This window comes from Anser cygnoides, chromosome 24 (assembly GCF_040182565.1).
Source record: "Anser cygnoides isolate HZ-2024a breed goose chromosome 24, Taihu_goose_T2T_genome, whole genome shotgun sequence".
Lineage (NCBI taxonomy): Eukaryota > Metazoa > Chordata > Aves > Anseriformes > Anatidae > Anser > Anser cygnoides.
In genome coordinates, this window is record NC_089896.1 from 4,569,442 (window position 1) to 4,584,502 (window position 15,061).

At 54.7% G+C, this 15,061-nt stretch overlaps 1 protein-coding gene across 2 annotated transcripts in view; it reads left to right on the top strand.

Annotated features, from left to right (window-relative positions):
• EPHA10 (EPH receptor A10) overlaps positions 1-15,061 on the top strand; it is a 41,923-nt gene that overhangs the window by 17,374 nt on the left and 9,488 nt on the right. The window contains exons 4-11 of one of the 2 annotated variants that reach the window (XM_066982517.1): positions 1,253-1,408; positions 2,491-2,829; positions 7,840-7,964; positions 10,263-10,425; positions 11,681-11,789; positions 12,034-12,089; positions 12,715-12,840; positions 14,395-14,580. In XM_066982517.1, coding sequence (XP_066838618.1) covers positions 1,253-1,408; positions 2,491-2,829; positions 7,840-7,964; positions 10,263-10,425; positions 11,681-11,789; positions 12,034-12,089; positions 12,715-12,840; positions 14,395-14,580 — 1,260 coding nt within the window. The remainder of the gene's footprint in view (positions 1-1,252; positions 1,409-2,490; positions 2,830-7,839; positions 7,965-10,262; positions 10,426-11,680; positions 11,790-12,033; positions 12,090-12,714; positions 12,841-14,394; positions 14,581-15,061) is intronic. The other variant, XM_066982518.1, reaches the window with a different exon arrangement.

Here is a 15,061-nt window from a genome sequence, read left to right on the forward strand (position 1 = left end):
CCCCGTAAACGTTTGCTCGTTTTCAGCATCCCGTGCAAGAATCTTCTCTGCCCCAGTGCTGCCTGGTGCTTTGTCCTCAGATCACAGCCGGAGCTGCCAGTTTTATGTCACGCAGAAAGCTAATGAACCGGAGTGCACTGGAATAATCTGCTTTAAAAGGAACGGTCTCAGCAGCCAACTCCTTAAAAATGATGAGAGAGGGGACTGTGTTCAGGGAGCTGTTCGTCTAGGAACTTCACAAGCCTGAATATTCAGGGAGCTGATGAAGGGGTAGCAGGCAGCAGCCCCACACCACTGAGATGAAGCCAAGCAGAATGCATTTGTTTGCAGGCTGCTTCCTTTTCAGATGTTGTTTTAAGGTCAAACTGAAGCTATTGCAAACCGCTTTATGGGGTTTTGCAGCCTGTTTTCTGTTGGTTTTGTAAAATAACATGTTTTCCGTGCGGAACTAGCTCCTGGGTGTCCTGCTAAGGGTATTACTTGTACTCTGCGTGCTGCTTGTGGTAAAGATCAAGCAAATCCTTGACCACTGTGTGAACCACTTACTTGTATGAATATCAAAGACGCTTTTCAAAGGATAAAGGAAGCCTGTGTATGGCCTAGAAAAGCCAATTTCTGCTGCTGTCGTTTGGCTTCAGTACATACCTCACTGCCTGCAGTGACTGCTGCATAATCTGCAGTGATGAAGCCGCAGCTGCCAGCGACGTGGCCTTGTGGCTTGGGTTTCTACACAAGGCTCTGGTGACTGATGAGTTCTCCAGCTTCTCAATTTGCCGTATTCCTCCCCTTTTTGGGTTGTTGCTAAGTCTTGCTGCGTCTCCCGTGTAATTTCTGCTCTGCTTACCTGACTGTGCACACTGAGCCATGTATTTTCCGTATCCTGCCTCCTTCTGCAGCCGCCTACTCCTCCAAATCCCCCCCTAGCCTCCAGCCCCCTTCATGCATCACTCCTGCTGGTGTCCAGCCAGCGGACTTGGCTCCTCCTGTGCCTCTACAGCCCCTTGAAAGGGTCCCACAGCCCTGGAGGTCAGCATGAAGGGACCCTCAAAATGTCCATTCTGGATCAACCCAAATGAGCATCTCCCTTGGTGTCAGGATCACACAAGCACCCATAGCAAGTAGCTCAGAGGGTGATGTGTGCTGTCCAGCAGTAGGCAAAGGATGTCCCAGAGAACAGGGCAGTGCAGTCATCAGCTGTGGCCCCCTTTCAGCTTGTGCTGTTCTTTCTGTAACTTCCTCTCTCTCTTTCCAGCGTGCCTTCCCGGGTTTTACAAGCTTTCGCTCCGTTTTCCTCTCTGCTCTCCTTGCCCTGAGCACAGCTTCACGCACGAGGAAGCCTCCACGTTCTGCTCGTGCCAGAAGAACTACTCCAGGTCCCCATCAGACCCTCCATCTGCCTCCTGCACGCGTACGTCTCGCTGAAGCGCTGACTCTTTGTAAAGCAGAGGGCAGGACTGCGGGGAGTATGGAGGGGTCTCCTTCTTCCATGGGGCTCCCAAGCCGAGTCTGAGGGCTGGTGAGGAGGACACGCAGGCAGGCTTGCAGGCACTCACTGGTAAAACTAGGGTTCAGTCATGTAGTTAATATAGTTTGCAGATTTTAATTAAATGGCCTCTAGTTAATTGGACTGGACGCCAGCTCCTCCAGTGATGGATGTGATAGAAGTGCCTGCGCAGCGGTGAGGAGCTCGCTCTGCCCACGGGTGGCTGGGCTTGAGCCTGGCTGGGATGGCAGGGAGAGGTGCCCAGCGTGGCTGGATGCTGCCCACACCTTCTGTGAGCTGTGGCTGGTTGCTCAGGGCACGTTCCTTCAGTGAGGAGCCTGCTGTGGGGTTCTCCATCCTGAGAGCCCACCTGTGGCCACTGCCTGAGGACCTGGGCTTGCTCCCCCCCCACCAGTGTCCCTGCTGATGTCCCCAGACCCCAGCTGCGGGAAGCCGTAGGTTCACACTTGATCCCAGGCAGCTCATAGAATCATTAAGGTTGGAAGAGACCTTCAAGATCATCTGGTCCAACCATCACCCACTAACCCATGTCCCTAAGCACCATGTCCAACCTCTCCTTGAACACCCCCAGGGACGGTGACTCCACCACCTCCCTGGGCAACCCGTCCCAACGCCTGACCGCTCTTTCTGAGAAGAAATGTCTCCTCATTTCCAACCTGAACCTCCCCTGGCACAACCTGAGGCCATTCCCTCTGGTCCTATCCCTGGTTACCTGTGAGAAGAGGCCGACCCCAGCTCCCCACACCTCCCTTTCAGGCAGTTGCAGAGAGCAATGAGGTCTGCCCTGAGCCTCCTCTTCTCCAGACCAAACGCCCCCAGTTCCCTCGGCCGCTCCTCACAGGACTTGTGCTCCAGGCCCTTCACCAGCTTCGTAGCCCTTCTCTGGACACGCTCCAGGGCCTCGATGTCCTTCTTGTGCTGAGGGGCCCAAAACCGAACACAGCACTCGAGCTGCGGCCTCACCGTGGATGTTCCTCTCCTTCCAGGTCCTCCATCGGCCCCGAGGGACCTCGTCTACAGCCTGCGGCGTTCCTCGCTGGTCCTGCAGTGGAGTGCCCCCGCGGATGCGGGCGGCCGCAGCGACCTGACCTACAGCCTGTGGTGCGGCCGCTGCCCGGCGGCGCGGGGCGGCTGCGAGCAGTGCGGCAGCGGCGTGGGCTTCGTGCCGCAGCAGACGGGCCTGGTGGAGCGCACCGTGACGCTGGTGAACCTGCTGCCTCACGCCAACTACACCATCCGCGTGGCGGCCCTCAACGGCGTCTCGGCCGTCAGTCCCCTGGCGGGGCAGCAGTACGCCGAGGTCAACGTCTCCACCGGGCTCGCAGGTACGGTTGGGGGGGTGAGGATGTGGTGCTGGAGGAGCTCCAGGTGCTTGTCCCTGTCACCTGCTGCCCTTGGTGGCCTCGAGACGCTCAGCAGCTGGTGACGGCCTGGGCTAGGAGAGGGACGAGGCCGCTCCGAGCAGGTTCAGGATGAGTTACAGGTCACCGTCATACCTTCAAATAGACAATGTCTTCAGCCCATTCATGAAGAGTAACTCAGATATTAGTTACCCTTTGGGAACAGAAATGATTTTCTCTTTTCTATGCTGGCCTGCAGCACAATTTCTGGCAGTAAGTGTCCCACCTGAGGTTTCAAATTTTGTCCCCTTAGCACGAGGGGAAGCGAGCATCCCTTCTGCCTGTGGCCCTGGCTGGCTGCAGGGGGCTCTCTGCTCAGCTGTCAGCCGTGCCTGGGGAAAAGCAGCGTTGGTTTGTCGCATCCTTGTCTGCTCCTCTGTGGCTACGTTATTAATTTGCATGAAAACCCTTTGCCAAGCCATGGTTAATGGAGACAGATGATCCTCACATACCTCTTGGCAGGAATTGGCCAACAATTTCATCTGAAGGGATTAAACTTTGATCTTGTTATAAATAATTTTCCCACCACTTGATCAAATGGTTTTGCCTGTGTTGTTGCTTTCTCCCCTATCATCATTTCCGTGAATCTGCTTGGTGGACGCTGTGCCACAGACCGCCCTCAGCAGAGGTGTCATTCCTCATTAGGATCGTTGCTGCTCAAGGAGAGGTTTTGCTCTGGGAAGAGCTGTCCTGGAGCCCAGGTTATTCCTGAGCCAGCGTAGGGCAAGAGCTTAACGGTGTCTGGTAACGAGGGATTTCTGCAGAGGCTCCTGCGTGGGTGGCGGGGCAGAGCCTGGGACAGGAGGCAGGGTACAGGCAGCAGGTCCCTGTCCTCCAAAGGGAACAAAGCAACAAGTCCGTGACACCAGCCCGTGCCTTAGCTCTGAGGCTCTTCAGTGCAACTTGTCATCTGGGTAAGTGGGAATCTCAGCCCCTTACTCTACGCTGTATATACTCCCGAAGGAATTGAAGTATGCGTAAAGAATATGGCATAATTAATCTTGTAATCTGCTCCAAATCAATGTCGCTTGTCGAGCTGTCAAGCCTCCGGATGCAGATGGTGGCTCAGAATTAGCTGAGCAGCTGAGGTTCAGGAAGCTTCTTGAAAGCCTCGAGTGGTTTGCTGCTGAAGGTGTCCCTTCGCAGGCTGGAGCTGCTCCTTTCTCCGGCCCCGCTGGCCGGAGCCCTGGGGCTGCTCTTTGTTCAAGCCCAGCGCAGGAGTGCCGGATGGGGCTGGAGATAAGGAGAAAGCGAGACTTCAGGGATGCCTGAAGCAGAGGTGGCTTCTTTCATGGCTGCGATACGATGGTCTCAGGGATGTCATTGGCAGCAGCAGGAAGGCTCTGGCTCCAGATATGCAGATTCAGAGGAAAAATTAAACAAAGAAACAAGACCCTATTTAGCTGTCAGATCCCGGCTCCTCTAAATATAGCTCTAAGTGCAGCTTTCACACTGCCCTTCCCCTTCAGCATTCACAAGAGGGAATTAGCAGTTGTTCATTGTATTTGCAGGGGAAAAGAAAAGATGCTATTTAGCCTGCAGGAGGCAAAATTAATACCGTGTTTTTTCTAATCTGGCCCCAGCATGGGACTAAACAAAAGTGTTTGAGGAGTGAACGGAGCTGTTTACCTGCAGGAGTGGAGCAGCATTAGCTATGTAAATGTACGCTGTGGGACAATGTCATTTATATTCCCGGCAGGGATCGGCTCCTATCTTAAAGGGCTTTTAAATCCATTGCAGATTAATAATGCAGCCAGTGCAGAAAGGCGTTCTCCTCTCTGGGATGGTGGAGAAGTGGATCGTGCTGAACGGGGGGCTCTGCAGCAGGCTGCTCCGTGCACCCCAGCAGAGCCCCCAGAAGGGGCAGTGGGTGGCACTGGAGCCTTGCAGCAGCTCCAGCATGGGCTTTCTTGGAGGCTCCCTGCTTCCTTGGAGCTTGCCCTGTGCTTTGCCACGTGCTTGGGCTCTCCTGGCTTCCCGGGCACCTCTGGGATGCCGGTGTGCAGCTCGCAGCTCTCCGGTGCCAGTTCACACGAATTAACAGGTGCAAACTGCTGCTTCTGCTCCACCGTGCGACCCTGCGGTCGGTCAGGCTTTGCCTCTAAGCAATTAGTGATTGCACTAATCAGGGCCCTGGGGGGCATAATGCCATGGGGTGAAGCAGAAAAGGGGTCTGCACCAGAGCACAGTTGCTCCCTGCCAGGTCTCCCCGGGGGCTCGCAGCCCTGCCTTGGCATCTCTGCATGCCTCGAGCTCTGTCTGGGCAAAGATCTTCCACTGCCTGAGCTCTGACGTGACTTCATCTTTCCTCGCTGGCTCTTTGACCTCAGGGCATCACCTTCATCCATGCTGTAGCTGTGGGTTTGGCAGCGCTCAGCTCCTGACCCCTGCCTCCCCCGACAGAGCTGCCTAAAGCCTGCTGTTTGCAGGGAGCGATGCTCAATTACCATGTAATTAATGGACACAAAATGGACACTTAAACCAGATAATTAAAGCTCATTTCTCAGGACAAAGATGAGTCAACGGGCTGCAAGCCCACTGTCTGTCCTGGCCTTGGAGCCTCCACGTCCTCGATGGCGCTGCCGCCCGTCTCCTCCAGACTCTTGCTCGGACGCCGTGGGCTGTCCAGGCAGGACGCGGTGCCTGTGCCTGGTTTTGTGCCTTTGCTGCTGGCACAGCGGCTAACGGAGAGGAGGAAACCCAGATGCGACGGAGTGGAGTGTATAAAACCGGGCAGAGTGGTGAATAATTTAATGTTTGCTTTTTCAGAATAGAGGCGATGTTCGGGGAGCTTAAAATATTGATGGGCAACACATTTCTTTTTCTCCACAGTGTGAAATGCTTTATAGTCTGTGTGATTTTCTTTAATCCCTTTTAAGCGTGTTGGAGGCTGGTCCCTGCTTTCCTGGCATGTGCCACGAGCGCTGCTCCACGGCAAAGCACTCAGCAAGCGTGATTTTTCCTGATGGCTTTGTTAACAGCCAGGACCACTTGTTCAGGTTTTTTCAGTCCGTTTGCTGGATACAGAGATACAGGAGGGCATCTGTGTGATGTCTTATTGATGGGAATCAAATAAAACAGCAAGGAGCACTTAACTTAGTTTACAGGAGCAAAAACCAAGCAAAGTGTCAGGCTGGCTTTGGGAGCATGCTCTGCCTGGCCTGGCGGGGCTGCCAACAACCTTTTTGCCTTGCTTCGTGCTGCTGGAATGAGTTTGCTCCTCCTTCTTTACGCGTGAACAATTTGATATCCCCTTAAAGGTCAGCTCTGGGTCCAGCGTATTTATTTGGAGAATTATTTTTTTAAAATGTCAAACCATGTTTAGGCAGATCACGGTGAGGAGGGAGCAGCGTGCAGGGGCCGTGGGCACGAGCCCTGAGCTCCCTGCTCGCCCCTCAGTGTGCGGGGCTGCAGCTCAGGTCCTCGCGTTGTCAGAAGGAGCCGAGAGGACTCGGAATCAAGGAGCAAATCGCCATGAATAAAACATCAGGAGGACGTTTTTCTGCAGCAGAGATTAATGAGCTAAGTAATAAATATGAAATTTCACAGATACTTAAGTTTACTTTCCAGGGACTTGTTCCTCTCCACGGGAGTCCTGGTGGGGCAGCCAGGGTCCTGCTTTGATGGAGAAGCAGGGGGGGACTGCAAACAGCTCATTCCCCACGCAGCTTTCCCTGGGCCTGCCGTAGGGCTGTGGGTGTAAGTGGCTGAATTGGTCACTGCAGACCCTTTACTCTGGTGTTCAGACCCCTAATGTTTGAAGGATGACACAGGTGGAAGGCTTTCCTTGGCATGGGGAGGTCGTTTTTCCTAATTAATCCAGAGCACAATAGGGCTCCAACAGAAGCACCAGGCACAGATTTTATTTTCCCTGCTAAAACATGCAGTGTCTGTCTTGAGGAGCATCCTCTGCAGCAAAGACCGATGCCCTAGCATCTCCTGCATCCTCCCTGCTTTCACAGAGTGAGCAGTGGGCGTGCTGGCCACGGGCAGAGCATCGCGTCCGTGCTGCTTCTGTCTTGCTCTGGGTGAGCATCGCTTCCTTGGCAAGCTCCAGCCATGCTGCAGACGCTCTGGCAGCTCCAGCCAGCTTTTTGCTGGCCTGGAAGGCTGGGGTGTTGGGACAGGCTGCAGGCACGAGAAAGGGCTCGGGGAAGGAGCCGGCGTGGTGAAAGCAGGCAGAGTTGGCAAGTGCATCCTGCACAGGGAGACGAGCTAAATGGGAGCAGAAAGGCCAGGGAGGAGGATCCAGCGTGCAGTGTGCTAGCTAGAAACAAACAGCCGGCTTCGGGGGCACGGCTCGGGTGCTGGCAGCAGGCAGGGCAGGCAGCTCTGCCCAATTCCCAACTTTTGTGCAGGGTGGGATGGCGAGGGGGAGAGCTTGCACAGGGCACCAGGGTGGACTTGGTGTCTCCTACCAGCCCGTGGTCTGTGTTCTGCATCTCCTGGACATCGCTAGCAGCAGGTGCAGAGCACTCAACGTCAGCCGGTACCCCTGCAGCACCATGGGTGGAGGGTGCCATTAGGTGTTTTTTTTTTTTTTCCTTTGGGTAGAGCCTTACTTGCTGCCCAGTTCCTAAAGCAGTTGAGCAGTTGTATTTGGACGATCACCAGCTGGGAGTTTGCCCTATTCCAGTCCTGGTTCCGAGGGAGGGAAGTGCAGTCTGCACAAGGTGCATGCTCTTCAGCCATTCAAATTATTAAAGTTTTTACTGTGACAACAGAGGACAAAAGCAGAAAAGAAGTGGCCATGAATGTGAGGATGGTGATAAAACCGCCTCTAACCCGTGCTCTCGTTGCAGTTATTAATTTGGCTGTTCCTAACACGCAACCCGGGCTTGGCAGTGCGGTGTTCCCAGGCAGGCAGTGCTGGGGGGTGGGTGCTGGGGATGCTCTGCCTCTGCCATCACCCTTTTTTCCTCTCCACTCTTCCAGCGCCAACTCCCGTCACCGACATCCGCACGGATAAAATCGAGCAGAAGAGCGTCTCCTTGTCGTGGCAGGAGCCGGGCTTCCCAACCACCAACAGCACCGAGTACGAGGTCAAGTACTACGAGAAGGTAGGGCTCTGGGGACATGCCCAGCCTCTGTCCATGCAGCATCCCAAATGCTTCTGCGTGTGGCCGTGCTCCTGCTGCTCTCAGCACCCTGCGGCTTAAACAGTGTGCGGTGGAAAATGGGACGTACGTGCGGGGACTGCGGCACGGCGATGATTTTACTGGCACCTAAGAGTGGCAGGAGCGCTTCCAACGGGTGCCAGTAAAGGCTTTTCCTCTCCAACAGCCTTATGCAATCTGCTTATGTAAGTTTTAGGAAATTTGGGTTATTTGTAGAGTTTATTTTAATTAGTGGTTTTTTTTTTTACCCCATCTGTGCAGCAAGATTTCATCTAGTCCTAATGTTGACATCTCCCTGGGAGAAAGAGTAAAGCTAATAATTTGCGTTCATTCATTCTTCGGATGGCTTTTTTTCAAGAATATTAGAAATCCGGGGTTTGGGTTCTTGCCATTAACCAGCTAGGAAGTATAAACCATACGGTCTTTCCAGATCTGTGATGAGATGACACCTATATTCATAGCCTGTTCTCTCGGAAAGTGTTGGACCTGTGGTCTTCACTGCTTTAGGACCGAGTCCCACCAAACCCATGACTTCAGCGAGCTGTGAGTGGCCTGGCACACTGGAGGGGACACGAGCAAACATTTTTATGACAGCCTGTTAATTCAAAAAATAGCTCTTATTTGACAGACACAGTGGGATGAGAATTTTAGAAAAGATACCAGTGGGCAGAGAGCAGGGACAAAGCTCTAAATCAAAATAAATGCAGTTTATGACACAGTTCTGCAAATTACCTTATCTGCGTGTGCTCAGGCTCGTTATGAAACTGATTGCATGTCAAGCAAACCGTGCAGGTGACATGTTGGCATTCTGTATTTAGAAACAAGCTACCTTGAAGCTGATTCATATTAATGTGATTTTGAGCATCTGATAGATTTGAAAGGAGGAATCTGGGAGTGAGGGCGAGCGCCGAGCATAATACGGTAATTCCTTTGCAAATGGGCTGCAGCAACAAGATACTCAGGGTATGTGAAATGAGGAAACATCCTGCTCGGGTAGAAAATTTAAACTACAGTTTAGCAATTATTCACTGCAATGAGGCTTTTGATGCTGACAGGAAAATCAACTTCGTTCCTAATCTATGCTTTTAAAGCCATACTTGAACTACGGAGATTCGAGTGAAGGAGCACATCAAACAGAAAACCCATTTCACGGTGACATCCCCGGCCCCGGGAGCGGCAGGATGCGCCGCCGCCACCGCCGTGCCTCGTGCCAGAGCGCGGGGCTGGTCCGGAGCCCAGCCTGCTGCCAGCTGCACGAAGGCTCTGGCTGTCGCCGTCTCCCTTGGTCGAAGCAGAGACATCTCCAGGTCTCTGGGCAAGGGAATAAAAGCCCGGGGAACAGGACCGTTAGCGAATGCATCTGCCAACTGCGATTACTCAGTGTGTGCTAACGCACGCTTATTTACTCCCAAGAGAGCATCCCTGTTGCTGCTGCCAGCAGCTCCCGGAGCTCAGCACCCTGCAGCCGTGGCTGCTTCGTGCCCTCTCCAGCCGGGCTCTTCCCCGACGTGCCAGCCGAGTGCAGGGAGCTCAGAACCATCTCCCCACAGCTTCGCTCCTGTATCGAGCAGTGCAGGTCGGAGTGCTTGCACGCATTTGCTGTGGCACCTCATCCTCAGCCCTGCACCATTGCCCAGTGCGGTTGCACTCCTGCTGCGTGCGTGCGGCTCTGAGAGCATCCGAGGCTGGTCCTGGCGTGCAGGGGTGGGGGTGGAAGGGATCTCACAGAGCTCCAGGCCACCTGAGGCAAGAAATTGCTGGTACCTGTGTGTGGTTGGTAGATCAAACCCATTAGGTGGGGCAGTGACAGTGCTGAGATAAAATCACTGCAGGTGGGGCACAGGGGGTTGCTGGTGGGGCAGGAGCAGGTCTGTTTGTTCTCACTGGGGCTCAAGAAGCCGTAGCAGGGGAGTAGGAAAGGGTCTGAGGGTGCCAGCAGCTTAGCCCCCGCATTTGGGGCAGTGCAGGGTGGCCAGGAGGGATGGAAAGGAGCCGTGCAGGGAACACAGCTGCTCCCCACCGCCCCGTCCTCCTCTTGTCTTCATAGCACATCATCTGGCCCTGCCATTTCACGTGACCTACCCATGTAATTTCTATTAAGGAGCCATCTAGGAAATGCATCCTTTCTGTTAAGGGCTGTGCTGGTGGGACCTGGCGGCGAGGCGGAGGTGCGGCTGGGCTGGCGGGACCGTGGCGCAGCTGCTGGTCCCATCCAATGTCGGGCATCTCATTATTTCGCAGGATCAAAGGGATCAGAGTTACTCGACCGTGAAAACCACATCAACGGCTGTGACAGTCAATAACCTGAAGCCTGGCACCCTCTATATCTTCCAAATCCGGACGTCTTCCTCGCAGGACTACGGCAACTACAGCCCCAGTATCGAAGTGGAGACGCTGGCAGAGCGTGAGTGGGGGCGATGCTCGTGGTCCCTCGCACACACGGGATGCTCCTGCTCATGATGCTGCTGGTTTCACACTGTTGGTTTCTCTCCCCTTTGAGTGAGACTCATTTTGCCACCCTGGATCTCAGAGCAGGTGCTTTCCAGGACTTGCTTTTAATCGCATTTTCCCGTTCTGTTTTAACACGATTGCTGCGGCCGGCCTGCCTGGCCTGGAGGTTTGTGTCCTTCCCGTGCAGCATCAGCGAGGGCAGTCAGTCTGTGGCTCTTCTGCTCTGCTCTGGAGGCTGGGGACGGTCTGTTTTTCTTTGGATCACCTAAGAAAATGCCTGTGGAGTGGATTTTGCTTTCCCTTGGTGTGGCGTTAGCACCAGAACAGATCTCACTGGGGGCCAGCAAGCAGGCACCGGAGGGGAGCAGCACATCAGGAGGGGAGCACATCAGTCCCCGCCAGCGCAGTGACAGAGGGGACGATGCCAGCCCAGGCTCTGCGCAGCTGTGGCAGGCGCTGCAGAGCCGGGGTGGCTACAAAGGGGGGGACAAGAGCAGCTCGGGCAGAGATCTGGTGCAGGATGCGTGCCCCAGGCACGGGGCGGCTGCTTGCACCCGCTGCCGCGGGGCTCACCGGGCACTCAGCTTCTCGGTCCCGTGGCTGAGTAAGGGCAGCCAGCATCGGGGTTATTTGCTGGGGTTTTACTTTTCACAGTTTCCATTCATAACTATAGGCCAGAAGCATCTTATTTCACTGCCTAAAAGAGGGCTTGGAGAGATGGTAGGGTTTCAGTTTAATAACCTACCCTGGCTTGAAATGAAAGCCCTGAGATGGCTGGCTCAGTACGACTCTCACAGATTGTGTTTAACAGGGCTTTAAATTGCATCCATTTACCACACAGAAGACATTTTCAGAATGAATTGAAGCCAATAAAAACTTTATATAGAATGTAGCTTTCTAATGCCCCTGTTTGCAAAAGCAGGAAGGGGAGGGATGAGCGTGGTGAAGGAAAACCATTGGTAAACCATCGATTTTAAGTCGTTCTCCCCACCAAGCAGGAACTTTTGCTCAGTGCTGACTGGTGGCACCAGCCTGAGATTTGAGAACTGGTCCAGGGTGTGAATCCTCGTGTGGATGGGGAGAAGTAGCCTGGCACTGCTGGGGAATCGTCCCCTGCCTTGCTGGAGGCCGCAGGCTGGCACGGGGAGGTGCGGGACCGGGGACGTGCCCCGGGCGCGATGCTGATGCTTCTGCTTCCCTCCCGGCAGTGACGGTGGCCTCCAGCGAGCAGAACCCTGTCCTCATCATTGCCGTGGTGGCCATCGCGGGGCTGACGGTGCTGGTGTCCATGGTCATCGGCGTGATGGTCTGGAGGAGGTGAGCGGAGCGGCGTGACGGTGTGGAGGAGGTGGGAGGGGGACCCAAGCAGAGCCCCCGTGGTGCTGAGCCCACAGGAGATGCAAGCAGGCGGCGTGGGTAACACGGAGGGGCTGGAAGCGTGGGTTGGAGCCTGTTCGAAGCCGTGCCCAGGAGCCCTAGCGTGGGAGCTGGGTTGCTTTTGGCTTTGGTTTCCCGTGGGAGGCTGCTCCCGGCGCTGATGCCATCCCGATTCTCGTTGCAGACAGTGTGGGTACAGCAAAGCCAGCCAGGACGGGGACGAGGAGCTCTACTTCCACTGTAAGTGCCGTGCGGCTGCCGTGATCGGGATGGCTGGTGGGGTCCCCTGTATTTCTTGCTGCCACGAGCCCTTGCTGTTGAGGCGTTGTCATCCAGCCTTGTCCCAGGGCAGGGCTGAGCGCAGCGATGCTCCCTGGGGGCCGTGGGCTCAGCAGCATCCACGCCAGTGTCCGTCCTTCACGCAGGTCCCCGGCGTGCCCAGGAGGTTGGGATGCTCTCAGCAATCCCTGGGTCACACGAATTATTCTGTCAGCTTTTTCCGAACGGCTACGGGAGAATGCAGCTTTGTTTTCTGGGGCTACTCTTGGTTACTGAGCAGCAGTAATTTTACAGACAACAGTTGTCAAAGGAAATCCAAATGCCAGAACGGATGAGTTTAGCTGATGCCTGGCATATGCCCGTTAAGCACACACAGGCTCTTCTGCTCCCTGGAGTGTTTCGGAAGCAGCAGAGCCCTCGTGCTCTTGGGATGCATTTTGGCTGTTTCACCTCATCACGAAGGGTGCTGAGCTGCTCACAGGGGGGGTTTCTGCTCAGCACAGAGCCAGGGGAGCACAGCAGCCACCCCATCCCAGGCAGGCGAGCCTCTCACATGCTCTTTTTGTATTCCCCTGCTCTCCTGCAGTTAAAATACCCACCAGGCGGACGTACATCGACCCTGACACGTGCGAAGACCCCATGCAGGCCGTGCACCTCTTTGCCAAAGAGCTGGATAACGCCAGCATTAAGATCGAGAGGATCATCGGGACAGGCAGGTTCCTCCTCGCGGCCCCTCCATGTGTCCCCCCCCTTGGCAGCCTGGTGCCGCTGCTGCCACCCTCCTGCCTCCCGAGCTGCCCACCTCACCAGCACCTTCTGGGGAAGCTCCTCGCCCCCCGTCCCCACCAGTGCCATGATCCCGTGAGGAATGGGGCTGCTTTTTTGTCCAGGAGCTGGGTTTCTTGTTCCCTGTTTCTTTTTCTGTGGCACCAAGTACGGGCCATGGATTGAGGCGCGCACCAGAAAGCATCAGCAATTACCTGCATCTGGGCAGTCTGACAGCAGCACAGGAACTATTTATAAATATGGGAACTTAATGATTTATTGATTTTCATCAACCTCACTGCCTAAAACTTAAAAGCAAATTAAAATCCCCACGCCGGGCCCTAGAGCTTTAATCGCTAATGTGCGCCAGAACACGGGAAACACGATTATTCTTTGTCATTTTTTTTCCCTAAAGAGAAATTCAGCTATGGAAAAAGAAGAGGTGGAGGAAGGGCAGGGGTGAGGGTTCTCCCACCAGCTCAGAGGGCAGCAGTGAAGTGGAAGAAGTCATCTTGGTAGCTGCTGGGTGGAGCAGCTGAGGCCGCAATCCCACATAACTTTCAGAAACAAATCAGTGTTTGAAAGATCAAGAAAGAAATTAGTCAGGAAAGTGTTTAAACGCAAAGAATTTAGGGCTGTGTTTGTCTCACTGCTGACCTAACAAGTACCTGGCTTTGAAATTAGTAAAGCTTTTCAGATCTACACTTTTTTTTTTTTTTCCCCTATAAAGCCGATATTGGCCTTTTGTGTTACAAACTTGGTAGCTCCTGTTGCCGAGCGTGTGGCCGCAAGGAGCAGGGATGCTCAGCCTCAGGCGCTGCAGAAACGTTCCTGGCGCTGGTGCTTTGTTGCTGTGGAAAGCAGAGAGCTTGTGTTGGCTGAGCTTGGAGGCAGAAAGGGCCGAACCTGGGGAGCATGAACTTGGTGGCTGGGGGTTAATCTTCTTTTCTTGGAAAAAAAACCCACAGTATGCACTTGAGCAGAGCATGGAGAGAATGGCTTGGAGAGCTAGGCAGAGGAGGAATCTGCGTCCTGCTGTATGTTTTTGAGTGTTGCACGCTGGTGCTGGCCTTGTGTGCAGGGCTGTGGGGTCAGGGGAGGCAGCACAGGTAGCTCTGCAGGGGGAAACCTGTGTCCGTGCAGGGCACCAAGCGTTTCTGAGGCTAAGGACTGGCAAATCCTCTGGTTAGCAATGGGAAGTGTGCCTTTTGTACACAGCAAGGACATGGCTTGTGCTGGAGAAATGCAATCGGTGTTCCCAAAATGAAGGAGGGGGGAAAACCTGATGGAAACCCCCCTTCCCAAAAGAGGAGTGTTGCATTGCAGCAGCATCACCCTCGCACGCCGCTGCTCACAGCTTCGAGGGAGCCGTAGGGTCCGCTTCAGGCAGCTCCTTCTTTCCCGGTCTGGAAAAAGACATCGGGCTGGTGCAGGGGGCCCTTTGGGAAGGCGAGGGATTTTATGGCGCGGGTGCCGCTTAACGCGTCTCTCTGCCGTGCAGGGGAGTTCGGCGAGATCTGCCGGGGCTGCCTGAAGCTGCCCAGCAAGCGGGAGCTGCCGGTGGCCATCCAGACCCTGCGGGCTGGGTGCTCGGCGAAGCAGCAGCGCTGCTTCCTGGCCGAGGCGTGCACCATGGGCCAGTTCGACCACGCCAACGTCATCCGGCTGGAGGGGGTCATCACCAGAGGTAAAGGGGGCCTCGTGCCGCGCGGGACGGCTCGGCGTGCTGGAGGAGGGCTTCTGTATACATTTCCAGGAGAGGCGAAGCAAATCCCACCTCTGTGTTGTGTTGTTATCCTGTTAGTACCTGCTGACAAGCCCTGCCTGTTCCAGTGCATTGGAAAAGGATGAACGAGCTCTCTCTGTAGGATTTGATTTTTTTTTTTTTTTTTTTAATATCTCCAACCTAAGGTGGCACTGCTGTTTGCCCTGTCATTTCAGCCTGCTAAATTCCATTTTTCTTGCTCCCTGCTTCAGAGGGTGAGGTTGTGGGGTTGCACAGAGCTGCCCCGCCTGCAGGTATTGCTCTGGGGGGGTCCAGCAATGTCAGGGGGCATGCAGCGGCCTTCACGCAGGGTAATTAAAGCACCCCTGCAAGAGGCACGATGTCGGTGCTGTCTGATGGAGACACGGCATGCAAAATGCTCTAGAGTTTTCCCCACAGGGCA